Source organism: Hyperolius riggenbachi, chromosome 9 (assembly GCF_040937935.1).
Source record: "Hyperolius riggenbachi isolate aHypRig1 chromosome 9, aHypRig1.pri, whole genome shotgun sequence".
Classification (NCBI taxonomy): domain Eukaryota; kingdom Metazoa; phylum Chordata; class Amphibia; order Anura; family Hyperoliidae; genus Hyperolius; species Hyperolius riggenbachi.
The window spans coordinates 39,752,905-39,777,637 of NC_090654.1; the positions used below are offsets into that span (position 1 = coordinate 39,752,905).

General features: G+C 45.2%; 1 protein-coding gene across 1 annotated transcript; it reads left to right on the top strand.

Annotated features, from left to right (window-relative positions):
• The first annotated feature begins 1,576 nt into the window (after positions 1-1,576).
• LOC137533419 (uncharacterized) lies at positions 1,577-12,365 on the top strand. Its single transcript, XM_068254814.1, has 7 exons — positions 1,577-3,149; positions 3,942-4,019; positions 4,571-4,651; positions 5,304-5,369; positions 6,728-6,876; positions 9,182-9,432; positions 12,254-12,365. Exons 1-7 carry the CDS (start codon positions 1,577-1,579, stop codon positions 12,363-12,365), a joined length of 2,310 nt encoding a protein of 769 aa, XP_068110915.1.
• The last annotated feature ends 12,368 nt before the right edge of the window (positions 12,366-24,733 follow it).

The following is a 24,733-nucleotide window of genomic DNA, read 5'->3' on the forward strand; positions in this document are numbered from 1 at the left end:
CACGCGCTGACAACTCACTCCGTGCGGGGGGGGCCCAAATTAGTGGGAGCTGCTAGCGCTCCACCTCTAACGCCATTTGCTGTGTAGCAAATTAATCGTTAATTACTTTTTCAGCTCAACAACATATAATAAAATCCTGACCTTTTAACACACTGTTTGAATAATGATGGAATGTACAGTTCATACAATGCATTTTCGTAACATACCGTCCCACTGCCCAGGATGTCATCAGGTGTTGAAGCCAAGGCAGAATCTTGCTCATCCAAATAATCCGTTTGCTGCATTGAGCCCATAGATTCATGGTCCAGGTCTTGATCCCTTACAAAACTCAGTAGCGAGTAGTACCACAAAGTTGAATGGTATACCTCCTCACTACCAGCACCCGATCGCCTGCTGTCCTGTTCTTTATACGTTTCTTTTTTGTACACTGTCCGCAGATTTGCAATTTTCTTCTTTACAAAGCTGACCGTGGCTTCAGGGAGAAAGGTACGGCAGTATTCTGCGAGTGCCTCGTAATCAGCGTCCTTCTTGTACCGGTTGGAATAATCCTTGCATTGTTTCTGCCACAAACTCGGCCGGGCCTGGTACATCTCTATGAATACCCGCAATTGTTCTGCTGTCATCGTGGGAGTGCTTCTGGGACGTGGCATTCTATGGAGAACAAAAAAACACCAAAAATGTTACTTCTTTATCATGGGCCACATCAAACATACCCATAATTTGTTGGAACATTACCCCATACAACACTACAATTTGTCCTCATAATGGAAAACTTACATAAAATGTGTTGGTCTTCAATCGCAATACACACAGTGGCTCTGCACAGACTTCTCACTGAGGCCTCCACTCAACAAAGCACACTGCAGAATGGACAGTAGGAACTGTGTATTGCTTTGTCAATAGGGGGGGTGGGTCATGTAGTTGTTTGCTTTGATGTTTTCAAGCATTTGTTTGGGCTAATGAGGGCACGCACGTTTCCATTGTTCTTCAATTCATTGACGTTTCCATTGTTCTTCCATTCATTGGATGCCAAAAAAATGAACCGATTCTCAAGAATTCACAAAGTATCGGCATTGACGATTGCACATTTTGTACAAATGTTCAGATTCTCAAGAATTCCAATATTGTCGACATTGACGATTCTACAATACCACATATCTTCCGATTCTCACGAATTCTACAAATTATCGATGTACAAAACGAACCACATTCCAATTTGCGTGTAAGAAACAGTACAAACAATGTTTTATTTTGGGCTTGTGAACCCCCCCCCCCCTTCGCACGCAAAGTATGACAAAAATGGTTGGGCGATTCAAATGCAGTGTTCAGTGTATAATATTCCACATGTGGGCACTATTTTTCTATGTACGATTCAGAATGAAATTTTTTTTTTTTTTTTTTAATCGCTTCTCCTGCACGCAGCTGACGGCCGACGTACGTCGGGGGCGGAGTCATCCATTTTCCCCGCCGCGCTACAAGACTTCGGGAGCCAACGCCCGAGGCTCAGAAGACGGCGTTGCACGTGGCAGGCGGCACGAACAAAGGTGCTGTGTCGTCGCACTGTCTGCTGGACACAATGGCTTCCCAGCATGACTCCGAAGTGGAAGAGGCAGATGAGGGGGGTGGAGGACACACATCAAAAGGTAAACCGACGCGTGAAGGACAACAGGTAGGACAACATGGCCAGCATGAGGTCCCAGGCGGACTCTTGAAAGATACACAAGGCGTACAGGCCGCAGGGTCACATGGGGGACCTTTTGAAGCCCACCAAAGCAAACAGAAAGCCCTGCCAGTTGCCCATCAATCCGAAAACGTTGCCAACACACCAGAGATGATGACAGCGCAGCATGGCATAAAAAGAAACGAGGCAAAACAAGCACAGTCAGTTGCAAGAAACCACAATCGCACACATGCCACGAAAACCACCAATGATAGTGATGGGGTACCATTTCTAGCCGACCAAGGCAACAAAGCCATGCCAGCTGCACGTGAATCAACAAAAGCTGCCAACACAGTTGAGACAATGCCAACGCACCACGGTTTAAAAAAGAACAATGAGCAGGAGCCAAAACAAGCACTGTCAGTTGCAAGAACACACAATCGCACACATATGTCGCGTGATGCCACGGAAACCACCAATGACAATACACCTGGCACGCTACGCACCACAACTGCTTTAAATACACAGACACTTGGACACAGAAGTAACGCCACTGGGCGTGTATCTAAGCAAGCCACCAAGGCCACCAATGAAAGCTGTAAAGTGCGACGAACAGAATCAAAGCCTTCGTGTCCAAAAGTCACTGTACCACAAACTGTCAATCACAGTGTGTCAAAGAGCGTCACTAAGTGCACCAATGTTACGGCACACTCCAGAAAAAGTAAAATGCCAAAAACAAACAAAAAAACACACCATACAAACACTGCCGTTGCAAAAACAACTGCAGACAATGTGACAGTGTCCACAAAGACCACCAATGTCTGTTCCAATTCTCGTTCCACCAAAGATCCATGTAAAAGGAGATCGACCGAACAGAAGTCGCCTGCCAAACGGCAGAAATTGTCGTTTGCCGATGCCATTGCGCAGCCTGTCACTGAACACCGTAAGAAAGGTGCGACTGACGCTGCACATGATGATAATCCCAAAAAAGAGAAAAAGTATGCAAAAGTTGAACCAAAGAAGAAGAAGCTGAACACACGACATAAGTGTTCTCCTATGACCAAGGGAGAAGTAAGGATTCTTGTGCGCCACTTTGATAGCAGAGATTATGACTGTGTTCTGGGCACCTACCGCCATCCAAACATCCGCAAGAATAAAATATTAGACAAAGTGGTGGAAGAGTTGAGGGAGAAATTGGGGAAGGTGCGAGAACGCAGTGCACTAATAAAGAAATGGTACGACTTGAAGCACAAACAACGCCGCTGCCTAAGCAGAGTGAGAGAGGAGTTGAAGACTTGTAAGTATAAACGCTTTTTGGTTACCCTCGATCCCACCAACACTGCATTCCATCTCTCCATTCCTGTCTCTGTCCTTGCCATCTTGTGTCTATTAATTTTTTCTCCTTCTGTAGGCCAAGTGACAACAAAAACGACAAGGAGCTGCCTGCCGACACAAAGTCCGCCACCGAGGGAGAAAGAAACCCATACAGGTAATGAAAAAAATGTTGTCCACACCCACCTACCTACATAGCTTTTAGAAGACCACCCGACAACCACCCTCAACAACCCCCCACACACCCCCCCCCCCTTCCGCCTTATTCGCCAACCCTCCACTCCCTCCCACTTCGGTCCCCAGGGAAATATTAGGTCTGGATACCGCTCCCCGGGCCAAAATCTGTTGACATCCAACTCCAATGCCTGGTCCCCAAGCCTGTTTGGGCACCCATTTTTCCCCATTTATTCTCAATTATTGACTGCAACCAATGTTGAATTGTGATGCCGCTTCATGTACTGACGTTAAAGGGAACCAGAGAGGAATAACCAAGACCAAGGATTTTAGACATACCTGGTGCTTCTTCCATCCCCATAAGCCTGGATCGTTCCCACGCCGGCATCCTACGCTTCCTGGATCCGCAGGCGGACGCGGCCAATTGGCCACAGCACAGGGGTTCCCTCCATACCCCTACGCATTTGGCGGCGCAGTTGTCAGCCTCATGCGTACTTGTATAGAGGGAGCGCCCTGCGATGATGAGAATCGCCCGTTGGCCGGCTCGCGGCAATGACGCGACCCATTAACGCCGGATCCAGGCAGCAGAGGACAGTGGCGTGGGAACGAACCGTGCGTATGGCCCTGGAGGAAGGACCAGGTATGTAGAAAACCTTTATTTCATCCTCTCTGGTTACCCTTTAATGCGCGCCGTGAAGCACGCATAGTAAAAAAAATGCTGGTCCAAAAGTCCTCACTGTGACATTGCCATATTTTGTTTGTCTTCACTTTGCAGAGCCTGTTGCCGTACCATTACCAGAGCTACAGAAGATTGTCAGCCAAGGCGGAAATTCAACCACAAGCGCCGTTGAAGGTAAGAGACACACTGTCCGCAGATTCATGTTATTCATCAAGGGATCCAGAGAGGGAGGTAGCTACCAAAAAGGGAATGCTTTTACACATAGCTGGGACTGCCTCCAGCCCCATAAGCCTGGAAGGCTTATGGGGCTGGAGGAAGCCCCAGCTAGATTTTGAAAATTATTTTTCTACATCTGTGGATCTCTGTAAGGCCCCATTCACCCCGGGTTTTCTTGCAAACTGACTTGGTTATCCCGTCCACTGATGAGAAACGAGTACTGAGGCAAATAACCACGAGTCGTTTTGTACTCGTCATTAGGATGCAAATTGCGTGGGATTAGTGACTGACTTGCATGCAGGCTATTTTCCCTAATACCAGGTACTTACCAACAGAATGACGAGTAGACAAATACTCGTGGTTATTTTAATTATTACTCGTCGATCATCACTGCTCCCGTCATGCTAGCAGCTTCAAATGGTTTGAGATTGCCCACTATTGAGTACTTTGGTTTGATAAAACTGTATAAAACAGTGGACTGACACAGTTGTTTTTGATTGGTTCCGCAGCCCATGTGCCAACAGCACCCCCACTTCTAACCACCAATGACACTTTTCACAACGTTGAAGATCAGCCAGCTGCAATCGAAGGTAAATAAGCATCCCTGTATGTGCACATTTATTATTCACAGCGGAAGGATGCAGTCCAATCCGGATGCTAAAAATGCCCTCAGACATGGGAAAAGGACAGCCTCCCTCCAACCCCTCCTCCCCCCCACCACCACTCCACCCCAAAACAAACAAGGACAGTTTGAGCCCAACCAACGACCCAGTGAACTCTTGGTTGACAGTACAATACGTTGTGAATAGGAGGGGGACGTTGCGCGATTGCATTGCTGACTAGTCCAATGAAGGACTGGGAATGAGGTGGGGGAGGCGGAAAACGCCTCCCCCACCAGGAGGCGTTTTCATTGGCTCCTGGTCCTGGCATTCCATGTAAGCAATTGCCCTGGGTTAACATTGGATGACAGACTCAGGAGCCAATGAAAAAGGCACCTGACCCCATCACATGACTTCTGTCATCATAGAGACAGCAACACATCAGTGGGGTAACAGCCAGTGAAGTCATGTCATCCGGGGACCAGAGGTAGAGGTAGTGCTGCGATTTGCGTATTCGGGTGCACAAACCGAGCAGCGGTGTGTGCTGCTAAAACACCGCCGGCCCTTTCATGGATAAAGTTGTATGTAACCAAAATACCAAACTCCTATGTGCCAACTCCTCTGCCCTTTTATGTACTTGTAGAACTGAAGGACATTACAGTGCAAGTCGACAACGACAGTGACCAAGACAGCACAGCCTCCAGTTCTGGTAAGTCGTTGTATAGTGCTCTACCAAAAACACTGTACTGACATGACAGCATGTCACACGGCTGTTGGCAATCTGCCAAACCAAAAAAGAATGTAGGTAACTATAGTGGCTGTGTCAGGACATAGAAAATTGATGAACGGCGACAACTATGCTTGGTCCAATTAGGCATGTATAGTAGCTATACTTGTCCTACGCGAATTTCTATACTCTGGCAAGTATAGTGAGGGAGCTATATAACACAGTACTGGAAGCGGTAGAGTAGCTATTATGGGAATAGTATAGTAGGTTACTGGGACAACTATAGTTGTCCAAGGTGTAGTGGAACAACTATGCTATGTAGCCAAGGGCAGGTCTCATTGCTATTGTAGGCCCACGATCCTTTATTTACGGAGTGAACGATTCAACCGAAACTTGGTCAACTATAGTGCTACTGTGGTAAATAAATACCGTCTATACTCGACTACAACTCGAGAAATGTAGGACTCAGTTACATACATTTTCACAGTTCAACTCAGTGCTATGGCCAGTTTTCCCTATAAACTCCCCCTCCCCTTCCAGCTGCTATTGTGGCTGCCGTTCTCTCTCCCCGGGTGTCCCGTCTCTCCCCCGTGTTCAGTGAATCAATGCAGTGTAGAAAGGTGACATACGTTCCGTCATCCACGGCTCGCCGGCATGAGCGGAGAGGAGATCAGAGGACACAGCGCGCAGCGGTGGATTAGGTAACGTAGCTTCTACACTGCATTCATTCAGTGAACACGGGGGAGAGAGGGGACACCTGCGGAGAGAGAGCGGCAGGCACAATAGCAGCTGGAAGGGGAGGTGGAGTTTATAGGGGGAAACTGGCCATAGCACTGAGTTGAAGTGTGAAAATCTGAAGCAGCACCTGGTGAGCAGGCGGAGTTAATGGCTGCAGAGTTTTATGTACTACAGCCATTATCTTCTGTTCCCCAAGTGCAGCCATTATTACTTCTGGACCACAAGTGCAGAGCCAGTAACCACCCCTAGTCCCCACCTGCAGCCATCAACTCCCCAAGGCTGACTAGACTAGACTTGAGAAAATACCAGCTTTTGGGGGTCAAATGTGGGCGTCGACTTATACACGTGGTCGACTTCTATCCGAGTATATACGGTACTGTGCTAAATGTATTTTACAAACGATACTGGTACAAGAACAATCGCGATATCAGGGCATCTAGGCTTGCTATAGAGGGTGATCAATGTCTCTCTATGTATATTGGGACAAGTATACCTACCTGACTTTGGCAAGAACACCACGTACTGTTGAACCTATGGCTACATAGCATGGTGTTGTCCTAAAACATTGTTATTGATTGGTTTATGGTTTTTTTTTTTTACAGATTTTTTGGAAAGGAAAAAGAAAATTTTGAAAAGGCTACGCCGAGTCGAGGAGGATATGGTCGAGATCAACCATAAGCTGCAGAAACTGCAGCACATTGGAAATATGGCACTTAAAGTGCAGGAGGAGGTCTCTTCTTTAAGAGCTGCAGTACTCCAGCTGTGATTTTTTTTGGGGTTTTTTTTTTTTTTTTTTTTGTACCATTATTGTGTCTGTTTTGAAGTGACCAGTTAAGGTGCCGTATTACACGTTTTTTGGGCCTACACAAAGGCACAAACTTGTGCTAATCGCTGCAGGACGCTGCTGCTGCTGCGGGCACACAATAGTTTTTAGTTACAAAAAATATCATCTTTGCTATATGGTCCGCTTTCATTGGAACCTTTGTATGGCTACGTTTCCACTGTACAATTGCGTTTTCCCATCCGGAAAATCACATGTGATTTTTCTGAAAATGAAAGAACCTATGTATCTTATACACGATTTTATGCATATTTTATAAAGAGTTTCACTTTCCTAGGGCTTCTACCAGACCCATGCAGCCATCGTGTGCCCTCGTACTCACTCACTGCTGCTCCAGTCCCGCTCCCACCCCCCCCCCCCCCCCCCGCTGGCAGCTTGATGACCTCGGAGGTCTGCGCCAGGCATTGCGTACATTGGTCCGCATTCTCGGCAGTGCCGGAACAATAGCATAACATTTGTATGCGTTACTGGTTCAATGCGTAACCATGTACACATGGAGCCAGTGACACGTTAAAATGTAGGCTTTTTATTGTTCCTGCAGTAGCAGGAATGTGTAGAAATCTTCTAAATGCCGCCAGCGGACGTCCGAGGTCGTCAAGCTGGCAGCGGGGGACTGGAGCAGCAGTGAGTGAGTATGAGAGCACAGGATGGCTGCATGGGGCTGGTAGGAGCCCCAGGTAAGTAAAACTCACTTTTTTATGTTGCTTGCACCTTACCTTTCTAAAAGGAAGGGTTGAGGCACATGCAAATAAACCCAATCCACTTACCGTGGGCTTCCTCCAGCCCATGGGAAGTGGTAATAGATCATGTAAATTCGATACGTTACGCTGGAATGTAAAGGCATTGGTACTGCAACTGTGTTTGGCCCATCAGAACACATCGGAGGTTAATGCAGCAGTGATGTGCTAATTGCTGCAGGACGCTGCTGCTGCTGCGGGCACACAATAGTTTTTAGTTACAAAAAATATCATCTTTGCTATATGGTCCGCTTTCATTGGAACCTTTGTATGGCTACGTTTCCACTGTACAATTGCGTTTTCCCATCCGGGAAATCACATGTGATTTTTCTGAAAATGAAAGAACCTATGTATCTTATACACGATTTTATGCATATTTTATAAAGAGTTTCACTTTCCTAGGGCTTCTACCAGACCCATGCAGCCATCGTGTGCCCTCGTACTCACTCACTGCTGCTCCAGTCCCGCTCCCACCCCCCCCCCCCCCCCCACTGGCAGCTTGATGACCTCGGAGGTCTGCGCCAGGCATTGCGTACATTGGTCCGCATTCTCGGCAGTGCCGGAACAATAGCATAACATTTGTATGCGTTACTGGTTCAATGCGTAACCATGTACACATGGAGCCAGTGACACGTTAAAATGTAGGCTTTTTATTGTTCCTGCAGTAGCAGGAATGTGTACAAATGTTCTAAATGCCGCCAGCCGACGTCCGAGGTCGCCAAGCTGGCAGCGGGGGACTGGAGCAGCAGTGAGTGAGTATGAGAGCACAGGATGGCTGCATGGGGCTGGTAGAAGCCCCAGGTAAGTGAAACTCACTTTTTTATGTTGCTTGCACCTTACCTTTGCCGGCACACAATAGTTTGTAGTTACAAAAAATATCATCTTTGCTATATGGTCCGCTTTCATTGGAACCTTTGTATGGCTACGTTTCCACTGTAGAATTGCGTTTTCCCATCCGGAAAATCACATGTGATTTTTCTGAAAATGAAAGAACCTATGTATCTTATACACGATTTTATGCATATTTTGCATGCCTATTTTCGCAATATCCCTAATTTACATGTTCTGCCTAGTAACATAATGTAAAGTTTCCTTTTGCTGCTAAGAAAACTAATATGTTATGTGACTTCTAATGTGGCTTGTATCTCTGTCTTTCTATGACTTTTGTATGGCGTTGTGGCTTATCCATATTCCTGTTTTGTACGTTTTTTTTATAACAAATGTTTGAAATATGGTTGCTGGACCAAGATGGCAAGGAAAAAATGGTGGCAACAAAGGAATAAATGGTTGTCAAAATCAAACTGCTTGTTGTTGTATTCAATGTAATTCGACTGTGTATGAGTGTACGGATAATTGGCCTATGAGAAAGGTGAGAGATGATTTCGTTATACAATCCCATGTTTCACTTCATCTGCCACCTTTCTTGTGGACCAACCAAGGTAAACAAATGGTAATAAACAAGTGGGATTTGTTTCTAGGGCAACAATCACCTTGTCGTGTCCTTTACGGGTCCTGCAAATGGCACCCGTAAAGGACACGGCCCCGGAAATTCCTCCAGACCAGGGTCAGCTGTGCATGCGCGGCACGGCCACTCGCACACTCCCGTTGTCTGCAGCATTCTGCGCGTGTACCGACTGGGCCACTTACCCGGCAGGATTCGGAAGAACCAGGCAGTGATTGAAGATGATGAGCTAGCGATCAGGCCAGAGGGGGCTGGAAGAAGCCTCAGGTATGTATATTTTCTTTTTAAGGCCCCATCTTAGCTATACTTGAAGCATAGATGTCCTTTAACCCAGGGGTCCCCAACCTTTTCGGACATGAGGACCACTTTGACGCAAGACATTTTCTCCAAGGCTCCGGGATGAGGAGAAATCAAGCGCACTGCTCTACGTCCTGCCACCCCCCCCCTTCCCACATACCAACACAGCAGAACATCAGCTACTCAGCTGACCCAGAGAAGTCGCCCAAGAGGATCAAATCCTGATCCCCGAGGGGGTGACACCATTCTTGCGGACCAAACAAGGTAAATAATTGTTAAGAAACAAGTGGGATTTGTCGTGTCCTTTACGGGTCCTGCAAATGGCACTGGGCTTTTTAGGACCCGTAAAGGATAATATTTAACACAAGCAGGACTGCGGCCCGTAATACACACTACAAAGGCATCATAACAAGAACCCTCATTAGGAAGAAGCATAATAATCTCCTTGACGGAAGACACACCTGTGCTCGGGCTCTGTTTTTCTGTGGTTGGACCTGTGTTCGGGCTGTGTTTTTCTGTGGTTGGAGCGGTGATCCCGAGCACAGGTTGTGTTGTGTACTGCGTGTTGCAACGCGCACAAACATACGCGTTGCAACACATAAAATGCAAATATGTATTAGGTACAATAGGAAACCTAGGATTACCGTCCTCTCATCGGCTTGAGCCGTACAAAAGGTGAACAGAGTACAGAGTCACTCCGCTTTCCCGCAGTTGCAGGCAAGCAGACCGACCACGGAGCTGTGTGTACTGCCAGGACAGTACTGCCAGGAAAACATGGTGCTTGCCTGTTGCCTGTACAAGGCAGCAGCAATGAAATCAGTCGCCCATTGATAGTGGTCATTGGCAGGGTGGTTAAACTCCGCACCACTGGGCCACAAAGGCGCTACATACACCATGAATGTAACGACAGCACTGCAAATCAAAATGGGAGTATGCACTCACCTTCCCCATGAACTGTCTTTGATGTTGACACATGCATCTGTACACTTGTAATTTCACGCTTGTGTGTGACGTAGTAAAAAAAATACAATATTGACAACTGTGTAGATAACAGAAAACACTTTATTGATAGGGAAATGACATGCGTAATAAAGGCTATCCCAAAAATGACATGCAAAAGAACCCCAGGACTAGTTTTCCAATGTCCCTTCTTCCAATGCTCCTTGTTTTCTTTGAACCTAGGAGAAAAAAGAAAAGGATATACATATATATATGTGTGTGTATATCTATCTATCTATCTATCTATATATATATATATATATATATATATATATATATGTGTGTGTGTATATCTATCTATATATATATATATATATATATATATATATATATATATATATATATATATATATATATATATATAGATTTTGTGCACTGACCACGCGTTTATATATAACGCCCAAAATGAAACTTTCCACATCCTTGGCAAGGACAGCTGCTTCAAGACAACTTCACAACAGCTCAGCACTGGAAAAAAAAAAAACCTAGCTTCCATCCCCTCAGCAGATCCACGCCCCTCTGGACATATCAATCTTAGGTAGGAACACCCCTTCCAATCGCACGGTCGTACACGGTTCGATCGAAATGTAAAACAACTGTTACCGATGGCCCACAGATCGATCCAAATTTTCCGCCCGGTCCGATCGACGCTTCGATCCTTATCGGTTCGCGATCGATCGGAAACAGCCCCGAAAAGCCACCGATTTGAAACCGATTCGATACCTATATCGGATCGATCGGTCGAATCGAGTACATAATCGTCAAGTGTATGGCCTGCTTTACAGTTGTGTATAAGAATTCCATATAGCACAGTGTGCTAGGGATAGCTCTGTGCTGCCCCCTCTTATGGCTCATACTCACGGGCTACAATTGTCGCCGCAACCACGTGGCACGCGCGTGTTGCGGCGACAGGTCGCCCATGAGTATGAGGCGCCCCCCGAACCGTCGCTCGTCGCTGCTATCGCCAGGTGATTGGCGCGGTCAGTCGCATGGCGACAGTTGTCGCCGCAACTGTCGCTAGTCCGCGTGTGAATGCGGACTAGAGACAGCAACCAATACAGAATTCACGGCGCTTCCGGCGAGGGGGGGGGAGGAACGTTGGCGACAGCTTCCGTCTCCCTCTTCCACGTGTGTATGCAGAGGGACCTGGCGACGAGCTGTCGCCGAACTGTCGCGCACACGCTCCCGTGTGCTAGCGACAGGATACAAAAGTAGCCCGTGAGTATGTGCCATTACAGATATTAGCCTAGGCTTCTGCCTGGTTTGCCTATGCCTCAAAATGGCCCTTATTTGCCTATAGAGAAGCCACAGCAATTAAATACATGTATAAATTGCTGCAAATGGCATTATTTTCGTTATAAGCAGTCTGTTTGTAACTTGCTCAGGCTCTCTGTGTCGAGTGTTTGTTGTTCAGTTGTGTCTGTGTCCCCCGATGTGACTGAGGGGCTGTGTGATGAAGGGTATGCAGAGCTCAGAGAGACCCAGCCTCATCACACACGCGTTTGAAGTGGTGAAACGCGTGTGTCGGGGATAGAAGGGAACATCTGGGCATGTCGGAGCAGCTGCCGCTCTGCTGGGTGCGTTCTGCCGCATCCTGTGCATGCTCGGGCTCTGCCAAGGCACCAAGCAATTTATTAGGCACAGATGACTTCTCGGGGTGCCCCTCTGATAGCTCATTAACAAGTCTTCCTGGTGTTTATAGGAAGCGGCATGCCTCTTATTTGCTTAGTGTCTTTTATTTATTGCACACTATAGACTGTGCTTATTCTCTACAATATTGTCTTTCTTATAGATTGCATAATAAGCAGATGTTTAGCATTTGGAATCTGATGCACTCTGCAGAAAAGGCAGCAAAGTGCTCCTGTAATACTATCAAAAATGATGACCTGTTAAAGCAAATCTGAAGAAAAAATGTATGATATACTGAATTGTATGTGTAATATGGGTACTTACCTTATATACTCGCGTATAAGCCTAATTTTTCAGCTCAAAAAATGTGCTGAAAGTTACCCCCTCGGTTTACATGTGAGTCAGTGGAGCCAAACAGATGGTGGAGCAGGTTTTGTTACTGGCAGAGGAGCGTAAGGATTGTGCACTAGTGATCCTGCTCTTGCCAACTGCCTCCCTACTGTGTCTGTGCCCTCCATCCCCTACAACATGGTGTGCAGAGTGTGCTGCTCAAGACTGCCTATGGCTTCAATTCATCAAGCATTACCGCATTCGGTAATGCTGAAAACAGCTGACTTAACGGAGCACTTTCGAAAATGTTAATTCATCAAAGCTGTTACCGAATGAGAAGCTGAAATGACAGAGCAATGAGATAAATTACCGACATGTGCTCAACACATGTCAGCAAATGTCAGTAAATGTTAATTCATCAAGGTTACCACATTCGCTAACACATTCGGTGATTATCTCCAGCTCTCCCCTGTCCTAACAGGCTTCGAAAGCCTTCTGTGTGAATGTTTTCATGATTAACAGGAGCAGGCAGCCAATAGAAACAGCCCCTGTTCTCCTGCAAGTGCTGCTGATAGGTCACACAGACTTCTCCACACAAGCTTTCAGACCCCCCAGGCAGTGAGCAGAGAGAACGGAACAAAAGATATCCCCAGATACCCTTCGGTGGTGTAACCCTTTGAGTCCCTGTTTGAAAATGCAAAGATGCATGTGGTGAAATCACCAAGCATGGCATTTGTAATGTCTCCAGGAAGTTTATCTACGTTGTGGCAAATAAGTAAAATGTTAAGAAAGACTGATTTATACTCAGAGCAGCAGAGGCAGTATAAATAACAGTAAATTTAACACATGTTTACATCTAAAGGGATGTCTGGATGCCTTCTGTTGTACAACACAGAGACATTCCAAGCTGCTCTGCACCACTCTGCTGTTATCCAACAGCCTTTGATGAATTGAAGCCTAGTAGTTCGGTAACTTAACGAGCCTCTACCACACATGTGAAAATATTGATGAATTAGCACAGTGAAGTGTAAAATACCGAATGCGGTATTTTAAGGACTGGGATTTTATCGAACACCCTTTGATGAATTGAAGCCTATGTCCCCTGGCTTGTGTAGCGGAGTGTGCAACCAACGTGTCAGTGGTGCAATAATCAGGGATTCTTCCTGTGTGGCAATCGCTGTGTCTCATATCTATGACATCATCTTGAGACACAGCTGTATCATCCTTGAGGTACATCTGGCTATGGGGAGGGGGCTATAATGGGGAGAGGACTTATTTGTGAGTCAATCACTTTTTCCTGGTTTCTGAGGGAAAAGTTGGTACCTCGGCTTATACACGGGTCGGCTTATATGCAAGTATATACGGTAATAGAACATTAGTAGCAAAGAAAAGAGTCTCACGTTTTTATTTTCAGTTATATAGCTTTTTTTTATAACATTGCATCATTCTGTCATAGGTGCAGTTTTAAACCCACACTCTGTATTTTAAGCTATAAAACAAAGCAGAAATAAGGACCCTTTGAACTTCCCTGCAGTAAAACTTTACTAAAAGTTAGGGGTAGGACTGGGACTATTTTACTCAGGGGAGTAGGACAAACACATTGATGTGAGGGTGAGTGCCGAAAAAAGTGAGTAGTGCTTCATATGACGAAGTTCCGGTGCCACAGCTTTTAGTGCTGTTATGTCTGAACTTTCCCCATAAACCATAATATGTTGTAGCTTTCCCGTTTACTCCACAGTATGTCCCGAGGTTTATGGTACTTGCTAACCATTGGTGGAGGCATGGATCATCTCGGGGCCACCTGTAAATGCTGCCTGATATTGGATGCCATCTACAGTATTAACTGCTGGCTGATATTGGGGGTCACCTATTACTGCTGGCAGATACTGGTAACAAGAAAACCAGAGAGAACACCGAGAGCCCAATATAGTGCAGTATGTACTGGACTGATGTGGATAATGAGAGGCAAGTATGTAAAGTTATACTCACAACCATGGGTTACCACTAAGGCAACCACTGTAGATGCAGGTGGGGAGATTAGACCTGACCCCAATCAGGATTAAGAAGTCGCTCTCTGTAGATCTGGAAACAAGGGGTAACACCCGTCCACCATGGGTGGACTTGAACAATGTGGAAATGAACAGAGGCGCCAAAAGAATAAAAGTAGCTAAAACTTTAAAAAAACGGGGGAGGCAGTGGTGGGCTTACCTCCTCCAAGCAGACACAAAAACAGGTTGATACTATATCAACAAGCAATTTTATTTATATATACACTCCAAATGCATTTCACAGATGTGGCCCCGCTTCATCAGGCAATAGGGATGGAGCATACAGCAACAAGTGTCTGTGACTCAGCCTAGCGCCTCTGTGATGTACACCTATGATTGCTGGCAAATATAGGGGGTCACCTGTGACTGCTGGCAGATATACCTTTAAAAAAATGTTCCCATGCAAATATTCTTGGAAAAGTCCCACGCCAATATCGTGTAACGAGCTTGATTGAAGATCTCCGCCGCACCCGACACCACACACCGCCGCTCTCCACTCTGCTCTAGATATACTAAGTATAGCTAGTGCTTAATGGGACTCCGAGCTCTAAAAATAAACAAAAATGGTACTCACCTGGGGCTTTCTGCAGCCCACCGTAGGTCGTGAGGTCACCCGGCGTGGTCCTGGCTCCTCTCCCGTTCCCTCCGCCGCATACTGCACCGCCGACACCCAGGCCAGGTGTCGGGCTCCCACTTCCTGAACAGGGACGCTCTTCGTCATTACGCGGGCCGCTGCGCGTCATCACGGCGGCTGTCATAACAGCACTGTGCATGCATGGTCAAATCGCGCATGCGCAGTACTGTCACGTCAGCCGCCGTGATGGCGCGCAGCAGCCAGCGTTATGACGAAGAACATCCTCGTTCAGGAAGTGGGAGCCTGACACCCGGCGCGGGTGTCCCCGGTGCTGTATGCGGCGGAAGGACAGGACCGCGAGAAGAGCCAAGAGGATGCCGAGGGACTTCCCGACCTACGGTGGGTTGGAGAAAGCTCTAAGTGAGTACCATTTTCATTTATTTGTTAGAGATCAGAGTCCCTTTAAGCATCTTTAAATTTCCCTCCAAGTTCACAATCAAAAATTTGATGTTGGCTACATTACTAGTAGTGGGTAGTGGGTAACCACAAATGTTCATTTATAACTGAATTATTGCAAATTTCCTTCTGTTTTAAGAAGGCAATTACACCAAGCTACATTACTAGTAGGAGGGCTTTTTGGACTTTTTTAGTCCCCTATACTTTCCTAGTGGTTTTGGGTCAACCCGAGCTACTTGGGTATAAACGTTTATAAAATTATTTTCAACTTGAAAGTCAAATTTTACAGTATTTTCATGAAAATTAGCATTTTCGCTCATCACTGATCAGCAGGACAGCCAGGCAATATGCATTGTTTAAAAGGAAATAAATATGGCAGCCTCCAAATCCCTCTTGCTTTAGCTTCCCTTTAAACAGTGTTCTCTCCCCAGCTATAAAACACTTACTGCCCTCAACCGCAGGAAACAGATAACATCCTGACGCTGCCTGAGTCCCTCCCCTGCCTGTTACTCCTCTATAATTCCTTGATTAAACTTCTGTAAAACTTTCTCAGACTGGTTCCAGTCAGTAAATTGCTTCTTTGCATGCAGGGAGAGGCCTGTCCTTCTGTACAGCTTTTGCGCCGCGGTGGGGATATCTGTACCGCCGTCAGAAAATTAGTTCATTAGCCGATGGCGTCTGCGAAATGCCACTCTGCCGGCGGAGATTTATTTATTTATTTCTATCTCCCCTGCTAATGACCTGTCAAGAATTTTTTTCCCCCACGAACGCGATTCATGGCCGCTTGCGCGACCAGGACCACCGCGCTAATGAGCTGCTAATTTAAATGGCGCAAGCCAATCCGTGTGATTTGTGCGGGGAGACAGTTTGTTCCGTCTCTGCACACCGGCTAGATTAATGGGCTTCTTTACACAAAACTCATGTCTGGCTCGGGGTGCCGCGCTCAGTGATATATACGTGGTTCGCCATGCTTAAAGGAACCCGTCAACAATCTCTGATTAGTGTTCCTGTTTTTTTCATTTACATATTTATTCAAAGCGGGTTGCAAAGGAACAAGTTAAATACCTACCTCCAGAAGCTTCCCCCGTCTCCCTCCACGCTAGCGTTCCAGTGGCGCGTCTTACAGAAGCACCATCGCAGTAACACGGATCCGCTCGGGCTTCTGCGGAAAAAAGCCAAACCCGATCATGTCCATGCTACTGCACAGGAGTGCCCCATCCACAAGTAGCGATGGGCCGAATATCACATTTTGGGTTGGCGAATTTCGAATCCGAATCTCCGCAAAAATTGGCAAATCTGAGAATCTCCATAGACTTCAATGGCAGGCGAATAGCCGCCGACTTAAATGGTTAATAGCAAAGCCCACTTACGTGCTAGAAACAGCAAATTTGTAGGGTATGTTGAGGAGGACAGTGGCTTTAAGAAGGGGATCCCCAGATACCTGCCCCCCTCCCAGGAGAAATGAGTATAGGGGTACAAAGTGCCCCTTACCCATTTTCACAAAGGGTTAAATGAAATAAAATCACAACCACGAAAAAATATTTTTATTTTATTAATTAAGCATAAATACTTACCTGTACCTTTAAGAAAATGTTCCCACACCAATATCCTCAGAAATGTCCCACGCCAATATTCTCTCATCTTGTGAGCTTGATATTAGCAAAAGATTAAAGACGTACACCCGATGCTACACACCTCCGCTCCCCGCCGCACAGCACAGCTCTAGCTATACTCTGTATACTGTGTACTGTACTGTACTATACTCTGTATAGCTAGAGCACAAAAGCATCTTTGAATTTTGGCTCCAAGTCTCCTCCTTGGTCTATTAACAGGCCAATGGGGGTCAGAAAGACCCCCTGGAAACCACTATGAAATTCATTGCTCTTTCTTTTGATATATGTAAAGTTACACTACAGTTAGGTTTGCTACATTATCCGTCATTTACCGCATTTAAAGTGAACCAGAGACGAAGCACCCTCATGTATTTTACCATGTATATCAGTGGGAACATTAGAGAAAACACCTACCTTGCTCTCTGTTTCATCGTTCACTTCTCAGCCTGCCTGTTATCAGCCCTGATAAAATAGATTTTATCAGGGCTGATTTTACACATTTTAGAGTCCTGGGACTAGAGTTATGCACTGGTATAGGGGTTAGCTCTAGGGATAATCAAAGAGATGCAAATTATTCTGAGTTGATGCAAATCTATGCACAATTTTTATGCAAATGTATGCAGTTTGAAAATGGACCAATCAGTTTAAACCTAAATATAAATTGATTGGTTCTTTTTCAAGTTGCATATATTTGCATAAAAATTTGCATAGTTTCAGAAGTATTTGCATCTCATTGATCATCCCTAGTTAGCACTGTGCGTTAACATTTGTTATACTATATGTGGGGTTTTCAGCTATAAATAAAGTATTTAACATCTTGCACATTTTATTTTCTTGTTTAATATATACATAACTCTTTATGTAGTGTTGTTAACTCTAATTTATGAACTTTAATACATATGTGAGCTGTAATTATTGTTTTAATGACTTGCCTACCATCGCTCTGTGCGCCAGTCTCTGCATAGGATGGAGGAGGCACCACCAGACACCAGGAAACTGTTTATAGGGAGGGGCATGGTTTTGAAAAATTGTGGCGTGGTTAAAGGTGTGGCAGGCGTTGTCATAGTGTCCCTTTTTCCTGGCTCCAAAAGTTGGGAGGTATGCCTGATGTCACCATCACACAATACTGCCAGTTAACCTACTATTGTTGTTTTGAGATGTTGGTGGACCCCAGAGCCCTGTATAAAATGGATAGTCCTCTGTGGCAGGACCAGATTTTTGGGGAGACCTCCGAGGGCTGGGCCTAGGGCAACTGCTCTGCAAAGGGCAGCTGGGCATAGAAGAGGCGGGTTGCAAATAGAAAGAGGAGGCTGGGGAGCAACACGGAGAAGGAGGGAGCTTCTGCCCCAGGAAGCTGTATATTAAAGATTGGAGCTGCTACCCATGGAAGAGGGGGCTGCACATGGAGTGGGAGGGGCTTCTGTACAGCTCTGATTTGCTGTGATCTCATCACATGATCATGACTGGAAAATCAGAGACTTACATATCTATCACCTGACCAAACAGATCACATGCTTCTCCATGAGTTCTCCTAGACATGACCATCTCTACCCTGGAGTCGGAGTCAAAGTACCTGGAGTCGGATTTGGAGTGGAAGTCGGTGGTTTCATAGGGTGAGGAGTCGGAGTTGGAGTCGGATGATTTTTGTACCGACTCCACAGCCCTGCCCACATGGATACATAAACAAATGGGATGAAGCTAGAGGGGGGATCCTCTGAAGTGCTTATTCAGAAGTGATGCAAGCTGCAGTGAGGGTCAGTCTAATGAAATCTAATTAAAAAAATTATCGGTACTAACAGGCATTTGGATTCATACTGAAAACTGTGCTATCCCATTTCTGCGGCCAAATTTATCCTTCTAACCCAATATTGTGCTCTTTGGTTAAGATGCACATTAACTGTACAATTTTTTCATCAGATGTGATCTTTCGATGCACTTTTTACGATTGAATGTAATTGAAAGGTTATTCTTAATTGTTCCCATAAACAGGTTGATTACATTAGGGAATTGTTCCTCTTCAGCTACGATCATAAAATCCAACTTTTGGTCCAACAGAATTTTCAGTTCCAATCGACCAAAGAATCCTTTCGCATCGATTTTTGCCAAATACTGCACTGTTTTCTGTACAATTTGACTGCATATATTACATCAAAAGATGGCATGTGATGAAAATATTGTACCGTTAATGGCCACCTCACAGTCAGTTCCTCTCAGAAGCTCACCATTTTCTTCTTACAACGATTACTTCTAGTTCTGACAAGATTTTGTCACAACTGAAGTATATCAGTTGCTGTCAGTTATACATCAGTTGCTGTCAGTTATAACTCAAAGGACAACTGATGTGTAAAGTAATGTCCATGTTTCCCTATGGCTTACATGGGTGATATTACAGTTTAACAGTGTGCTGACCCAGAAGCTGTTATGGAGTAATGGCCATTTTCAAAATGGAGGACGGAGAATTCCACTGATCACAGTGTACAAACAGGTACATGAGAAAGAGATTGAGGAGTAGACTACATGTGAGGTAAGTATGTCCTGTGTATGTTTATTATGACTTTTAATTTTAAGTTCAGGTTTGCTGTTAGACTGGAAGTTAGTAAAGCCGTTGGAACGCCAGACAGCGAGCCTCGAAGCTCCTTGTTAATCAATGACATTGGACTCGCTCAGTGTCTGACAGGACAGATCGGGCTCTGCTTGTAGCTAATGGTGGATTTTCCTGTCAGACACATTTTTTGTCAGAACAGAGGAGAAAATTGCTTTTCTTGGCAGAGTGAGGAGATATTTGGGTCTATTTCTCTCTAAACTGCAGGGAAATAGCTTCAGGTATCTCCTGACGTTGCAAATTAAATATAATAGCTTGACAGTGCCAGATATTCCACCGCCTTAATGGTCTGCAGAATGCTTGCCGTTGCTTTACCAAGCTTTAGTGACAGGTACTCAGTGGGAACACAACTGCTGTCCACAAGCTAAAGCTGCACTCCGCACCCAGCTGATATCCAGCAACAAGCAGATATTACAGTAATTCAGGATCATGGCGCATAAAAGTATTGTCGTCATGACTCCTCCCATCTTCAACTATTGTGGCCACCATGCACCCTCCACCCACAATAAGTGTGGCCACCAGATAAAGGGGTAAAGAGGCGCCCAGGTATTAATAAAACTAGGTTAAAGGTGAGGTGGCTTACCTCAATAACGTCACTCTTATGAGACAAACGGTTTATTTAGCACAAGGAACGTGTTTCGTGGGTCCAATGCCCACTTCCTCAGGCCAATACAAATGCCAAAGCTATAGCCAGCCAATAGCATCGAGCAGGAGAGGACCCACGAAATGCGTCGTCTCATGAGACTCATTATTGAGGTAAGCTACCTCACTTTTTATGCTTTTAGTGTTTTTAACCTAGTTTAATACCTGGGCACCTCTTTACCCCTTTGTGCTGTATACACCTCCCACCCCACACAGGTTGGAGGGGTCCCTCCTGGCCTCACTTGGTAGACACCGGTGTGTGAAAGCCAGTTCTTTTTCATCAAGGAGAGCCCCAGCTCTCAAGGAGGGCCTCACCCAGCCCCACCTGGAGTGGAGTTGGGTTTATTGTCTGCACCTGCTTCCAGTGGTTGGTGGCCCCTGTTGCAACCCACTTTTGTGTGTAGCCATTCTGTCATACACATTTTCTTTGCTCTAAGCAAAAACATACTACGCTATTAGGGCTCCCATTGTGTTTGTGTCTTTTTCTCCAAAAGGGTACCGCAATAATTTACCGCACTAGTTGGTAATTTTACTTTTCAGTGCAGTAATAGGTTTAGTGAATTGGGATTTGGCAAGGTGCAGGGGCGTAACAGTAGACCCTGCAAGGGATGCATCCGCAGGGGGGCTCAGAAGCTGCAGGGGCCCTGTGGGGGGAGAAGTTTATTTACCCTGTCCTGAGAGACTGACAACTAAGGGCATGGAGAGAAAATAAACGTTCTGCTCTCTGCACATTTGTTTTAATGACTGCATCTTCTCAGCCGCTGATAAGGAATCATACAAAGTTTTGCGAACAGAGATTTGTAGACAGTCCCTATTCATTGTTCAGCAGGGTCTTGTGTACAGCCCTGTTCTACCCCCAGCCTTTCTACCCCACCCCAAGTGCTGTGTACTGTAGTGATGCTTGAGGAGTCTGGGCACAGAGAGAAAAAGCTTTCTATTCTCTGCACAATTGTTCTAATGGAAAATATAGATGCGCGACTCATCCAACACCAATCCACTCTAAGGTTATATGTTAACCTTGTTATATGTTAACCGTGCACAAACTGCAATTCACCCTGCTTTGGAATCTGTGAAGTGCTTTCTCAGATAAACCTTTCATGGCCAGCCTTTCGCTGCTTTAAAATCATATGTACACATCACTACTTTACTTCGTGTCATCAAACTTCCTCACTGAGGTGCACTGTTTATGCAATATTTTGCTCCGATCAAGAGACTCTAGGTCAGCCTTTCACTGATGCTACATTACTCTGCATCCCTGCAGCCTTTCGCTGACACTATATATTGTCTTTATTTGCTACAGGATCATCACTTGGAACTTTTCTAATGTGCCATTAACATCTACCACAATTTTTGGCTTACTCTAAGAACTTTATTCATGCTATATAATAGCCATATATACGCCTCAAGCCCATGCCTATGGCTCAATATATCTTATTATAGTGTTGCTTGTACATGGTGGAATTGCCTCATATTTGATATTTTCTCCTCCAGCTGCCCAGTCATTCAGATCTCCAGACTGTATGATGTTTAAAGGATACCCGAACTGACGTGACATGATGAGATAGACGTGTATGTACAGTGTCTAGCACACAAATAACTCTGCTGTGTTCCTTTTTTTTCTTTCTCTGCCTGAAAGCGTTAAATATCAGGTATGCAAGTGGCCGACTCAGTCCTGACTCAGACAGGAAGTGACTACAGTGTGACCCTCACTGATAAGAAATTCCCCTTTTTTACCTCTTTCTAGCTTTTAGAAGCCATTTTCTGCTAGGAAAGTGTTTTATAGTTGGAATTTCTTATCAGTGAGGGTCACACTGTAGTCACTTCCTGTCTGAGTCAGCCACTTACATACCTGATGTTTAACTCTTTCAGACAGAGAAATAAAAAAAGGAACACAGCATAGTTATTTGTGTGCTAGGCACTGTACATACCCATGTCTATCTCATCATGTCACATGTCACCTCGGATATCCTTTAAAGATGTTTTAAATATATATCAATAAATGTGAACTTTTTTACTCATTGATATTGTGGTCATGACTCATTGAGTTAGATTTGGGTGCAGATGGCTTCTGCTTTACTCCTGTGCTACAATTGTTCTAATGACTGCATCTGCTCAGCCACTGATAAAGAATCATACAACATTTTGTAGACAAAGATTTGTAGACATTCTTTATTCAGTGTGCAGCAGGCTCTTGTGTTCAGCCACCCCCAGCCTCTCCAACCCCCTCCCCAAGTGCTGTGTACTGTAGTGATGCTGGAGAAGTCTGCAGAGCCAGTTCTGCTCCATCCGAGGTGGGCAGAGTGAGTGTAATAAGCTGAGGCTGGGCGCGCACTCATCTATCGGTTTTCTGCACACCATGTGTGTCTGTATGTGTGAAAACATGCAGGTTTTATCAAAGAAGGTAATGTAACTGATAGAGAAAATGCCTGCAGTGCTTCAATGCTGTCTGTTCTTATCTGCATGGGGAAAATACATTCAAGTGTGCACCAACCAATTGAATAACATTGGTTCTGCAGGGGGGCCCAGTGATTTCAAGTTACGGCCCTGGCAAATTGATTGGTAAAAATCATCTTTTTTCTGCATTACCGAATGTGGTAATGCTTAGTTAATTAAAGTCATTGGCCCTTATTCAATTCACTTTCATTCAATTCTTCTAAGATTTCTCCTAGGAGATCATTTTTCATCTTCTATTTAATAAAACTTTCCAGCACTCTGCAGTTGGAAAAAGTACCAAAAAGTAGGTGGAAAGTAATGTCAAAATAATTTTTTTATTTTCTCACTTGCTGGTGGCTTAAAGGAAACCAGAGCTCAAGAAAAGAAAAAAAATTATACATACCAGGGGCTTCCTCCAGCCCCATAAGCTTGGATCGCTCCCACGCCACCATCCTCCGTTGTCTGCAGCTCTGGTACCCGATCCCGTCACTTCTGTCAGTTGCGGCTAGTCTGACGTAAGAGAAGTGCGCTCTTTGCGTATCTCTCCAGCAGCTGCACGTAGAGGGCGCACTTTTCCTGTGTAGACTGGCCCTGGCTGGTTAAAGGGCCAGGACCCGATACTGAACCTGCAGACAGCGGAGGACGGCGGCGTGGGAGCAATCCGAGCAGATGGGGCTGGAGGAAGCCCCTGGTATGTATAAAACGTTTTCTTTTCTTGAGCTTTGGTACGCTTTAAAAAGCATTTTATTGATAAGGTGTGAAAATTTCACCTAGGAGAAAACATGGGAGAAAAAGTGAATTGGATAAAGGCCACTGAGCACCGAGGAGATCACAGCCGAAGTTACACAGCCAAATGGTGGGAGAGCGTAATAATGGTGCCCAATGGTACCCCATTCACATAAGTGCAAATCTTTTCTCTATTGGTGCCAAGTGTATAAGACGGGCATCACGTAAATATAAAACAACTAAAGGGCTTGTTATCTTTACCTTTTATTTTCATACCAACTTCATTGATTGCAATAACCCATTATTTAACAAATCATCATTTCTAAAACTGTATAATTGTTTCTAAAACTGCTCTTTTTGCTTTCTCAGAAAAAAAACAATGTTTACATTTCAGCTTTTTGCACCACAGCAAGCAGCTCCCGCGATTCTCACCTATTATTGTTTTTCAAACAACTTACTTAAACTTATAAATATATTAAACAAAAGTTATTTTTACGTTTTGACGCCTCCATTTTTTTATTCCATGTTAAATAAAATCATAAACAATCATACTAATTTATATTACACAAACAAACGGAGGATTAAGGTTAGGCACCCTCCAGGAGGATCTTAGGGTTATGCACCACCAGTGGGTTATGGTTAAACACCACCAGGGGGATCTTATGGTTAGGCACCACCAGGGAGAACTTAGGGTTAGGCACCACCAGGGAGAACTTAGGGTTAGGCACCACCAGGGGGGTTAAGGTTAAGCGCCACAAGGGGGATCTTAAGGTGTGGCACCACCAGGGGGATCTTAGGTTTAGGCACCACCAGGGAGAACTTAGAGTTAGGCACCACCAGGGAGGGTCTTAGGGTTAGGCATTACCAGGTGGGTCTTAGGCACCACCAGGGAGATCTCAGGGTTAGGCACCTCCGGGGGGGGGGGGGGGGGGCTTAGGGTTACGCACCAACACGGGGGTTAAGGTTAGGCACAATTGGGGGGATCTTAGGGTTAGGCATCACCAGGGGGGTTAAGGTCAGGCACCACCAGGGAATGTTCTGTGTGAGAGTAGGGAGAGGTTTAGTCATAGTAAAATATAATAATAATAGTAAGATATTTTACTATATGAATGAAATTGTGCAATATCAGTAAATTAAACAATATTTTATCACTTTTACTGGTGCTCATTTTACTAAATGTAAAAATAGAGGTTACAGTGGGGAATAGAAGAATATCAGT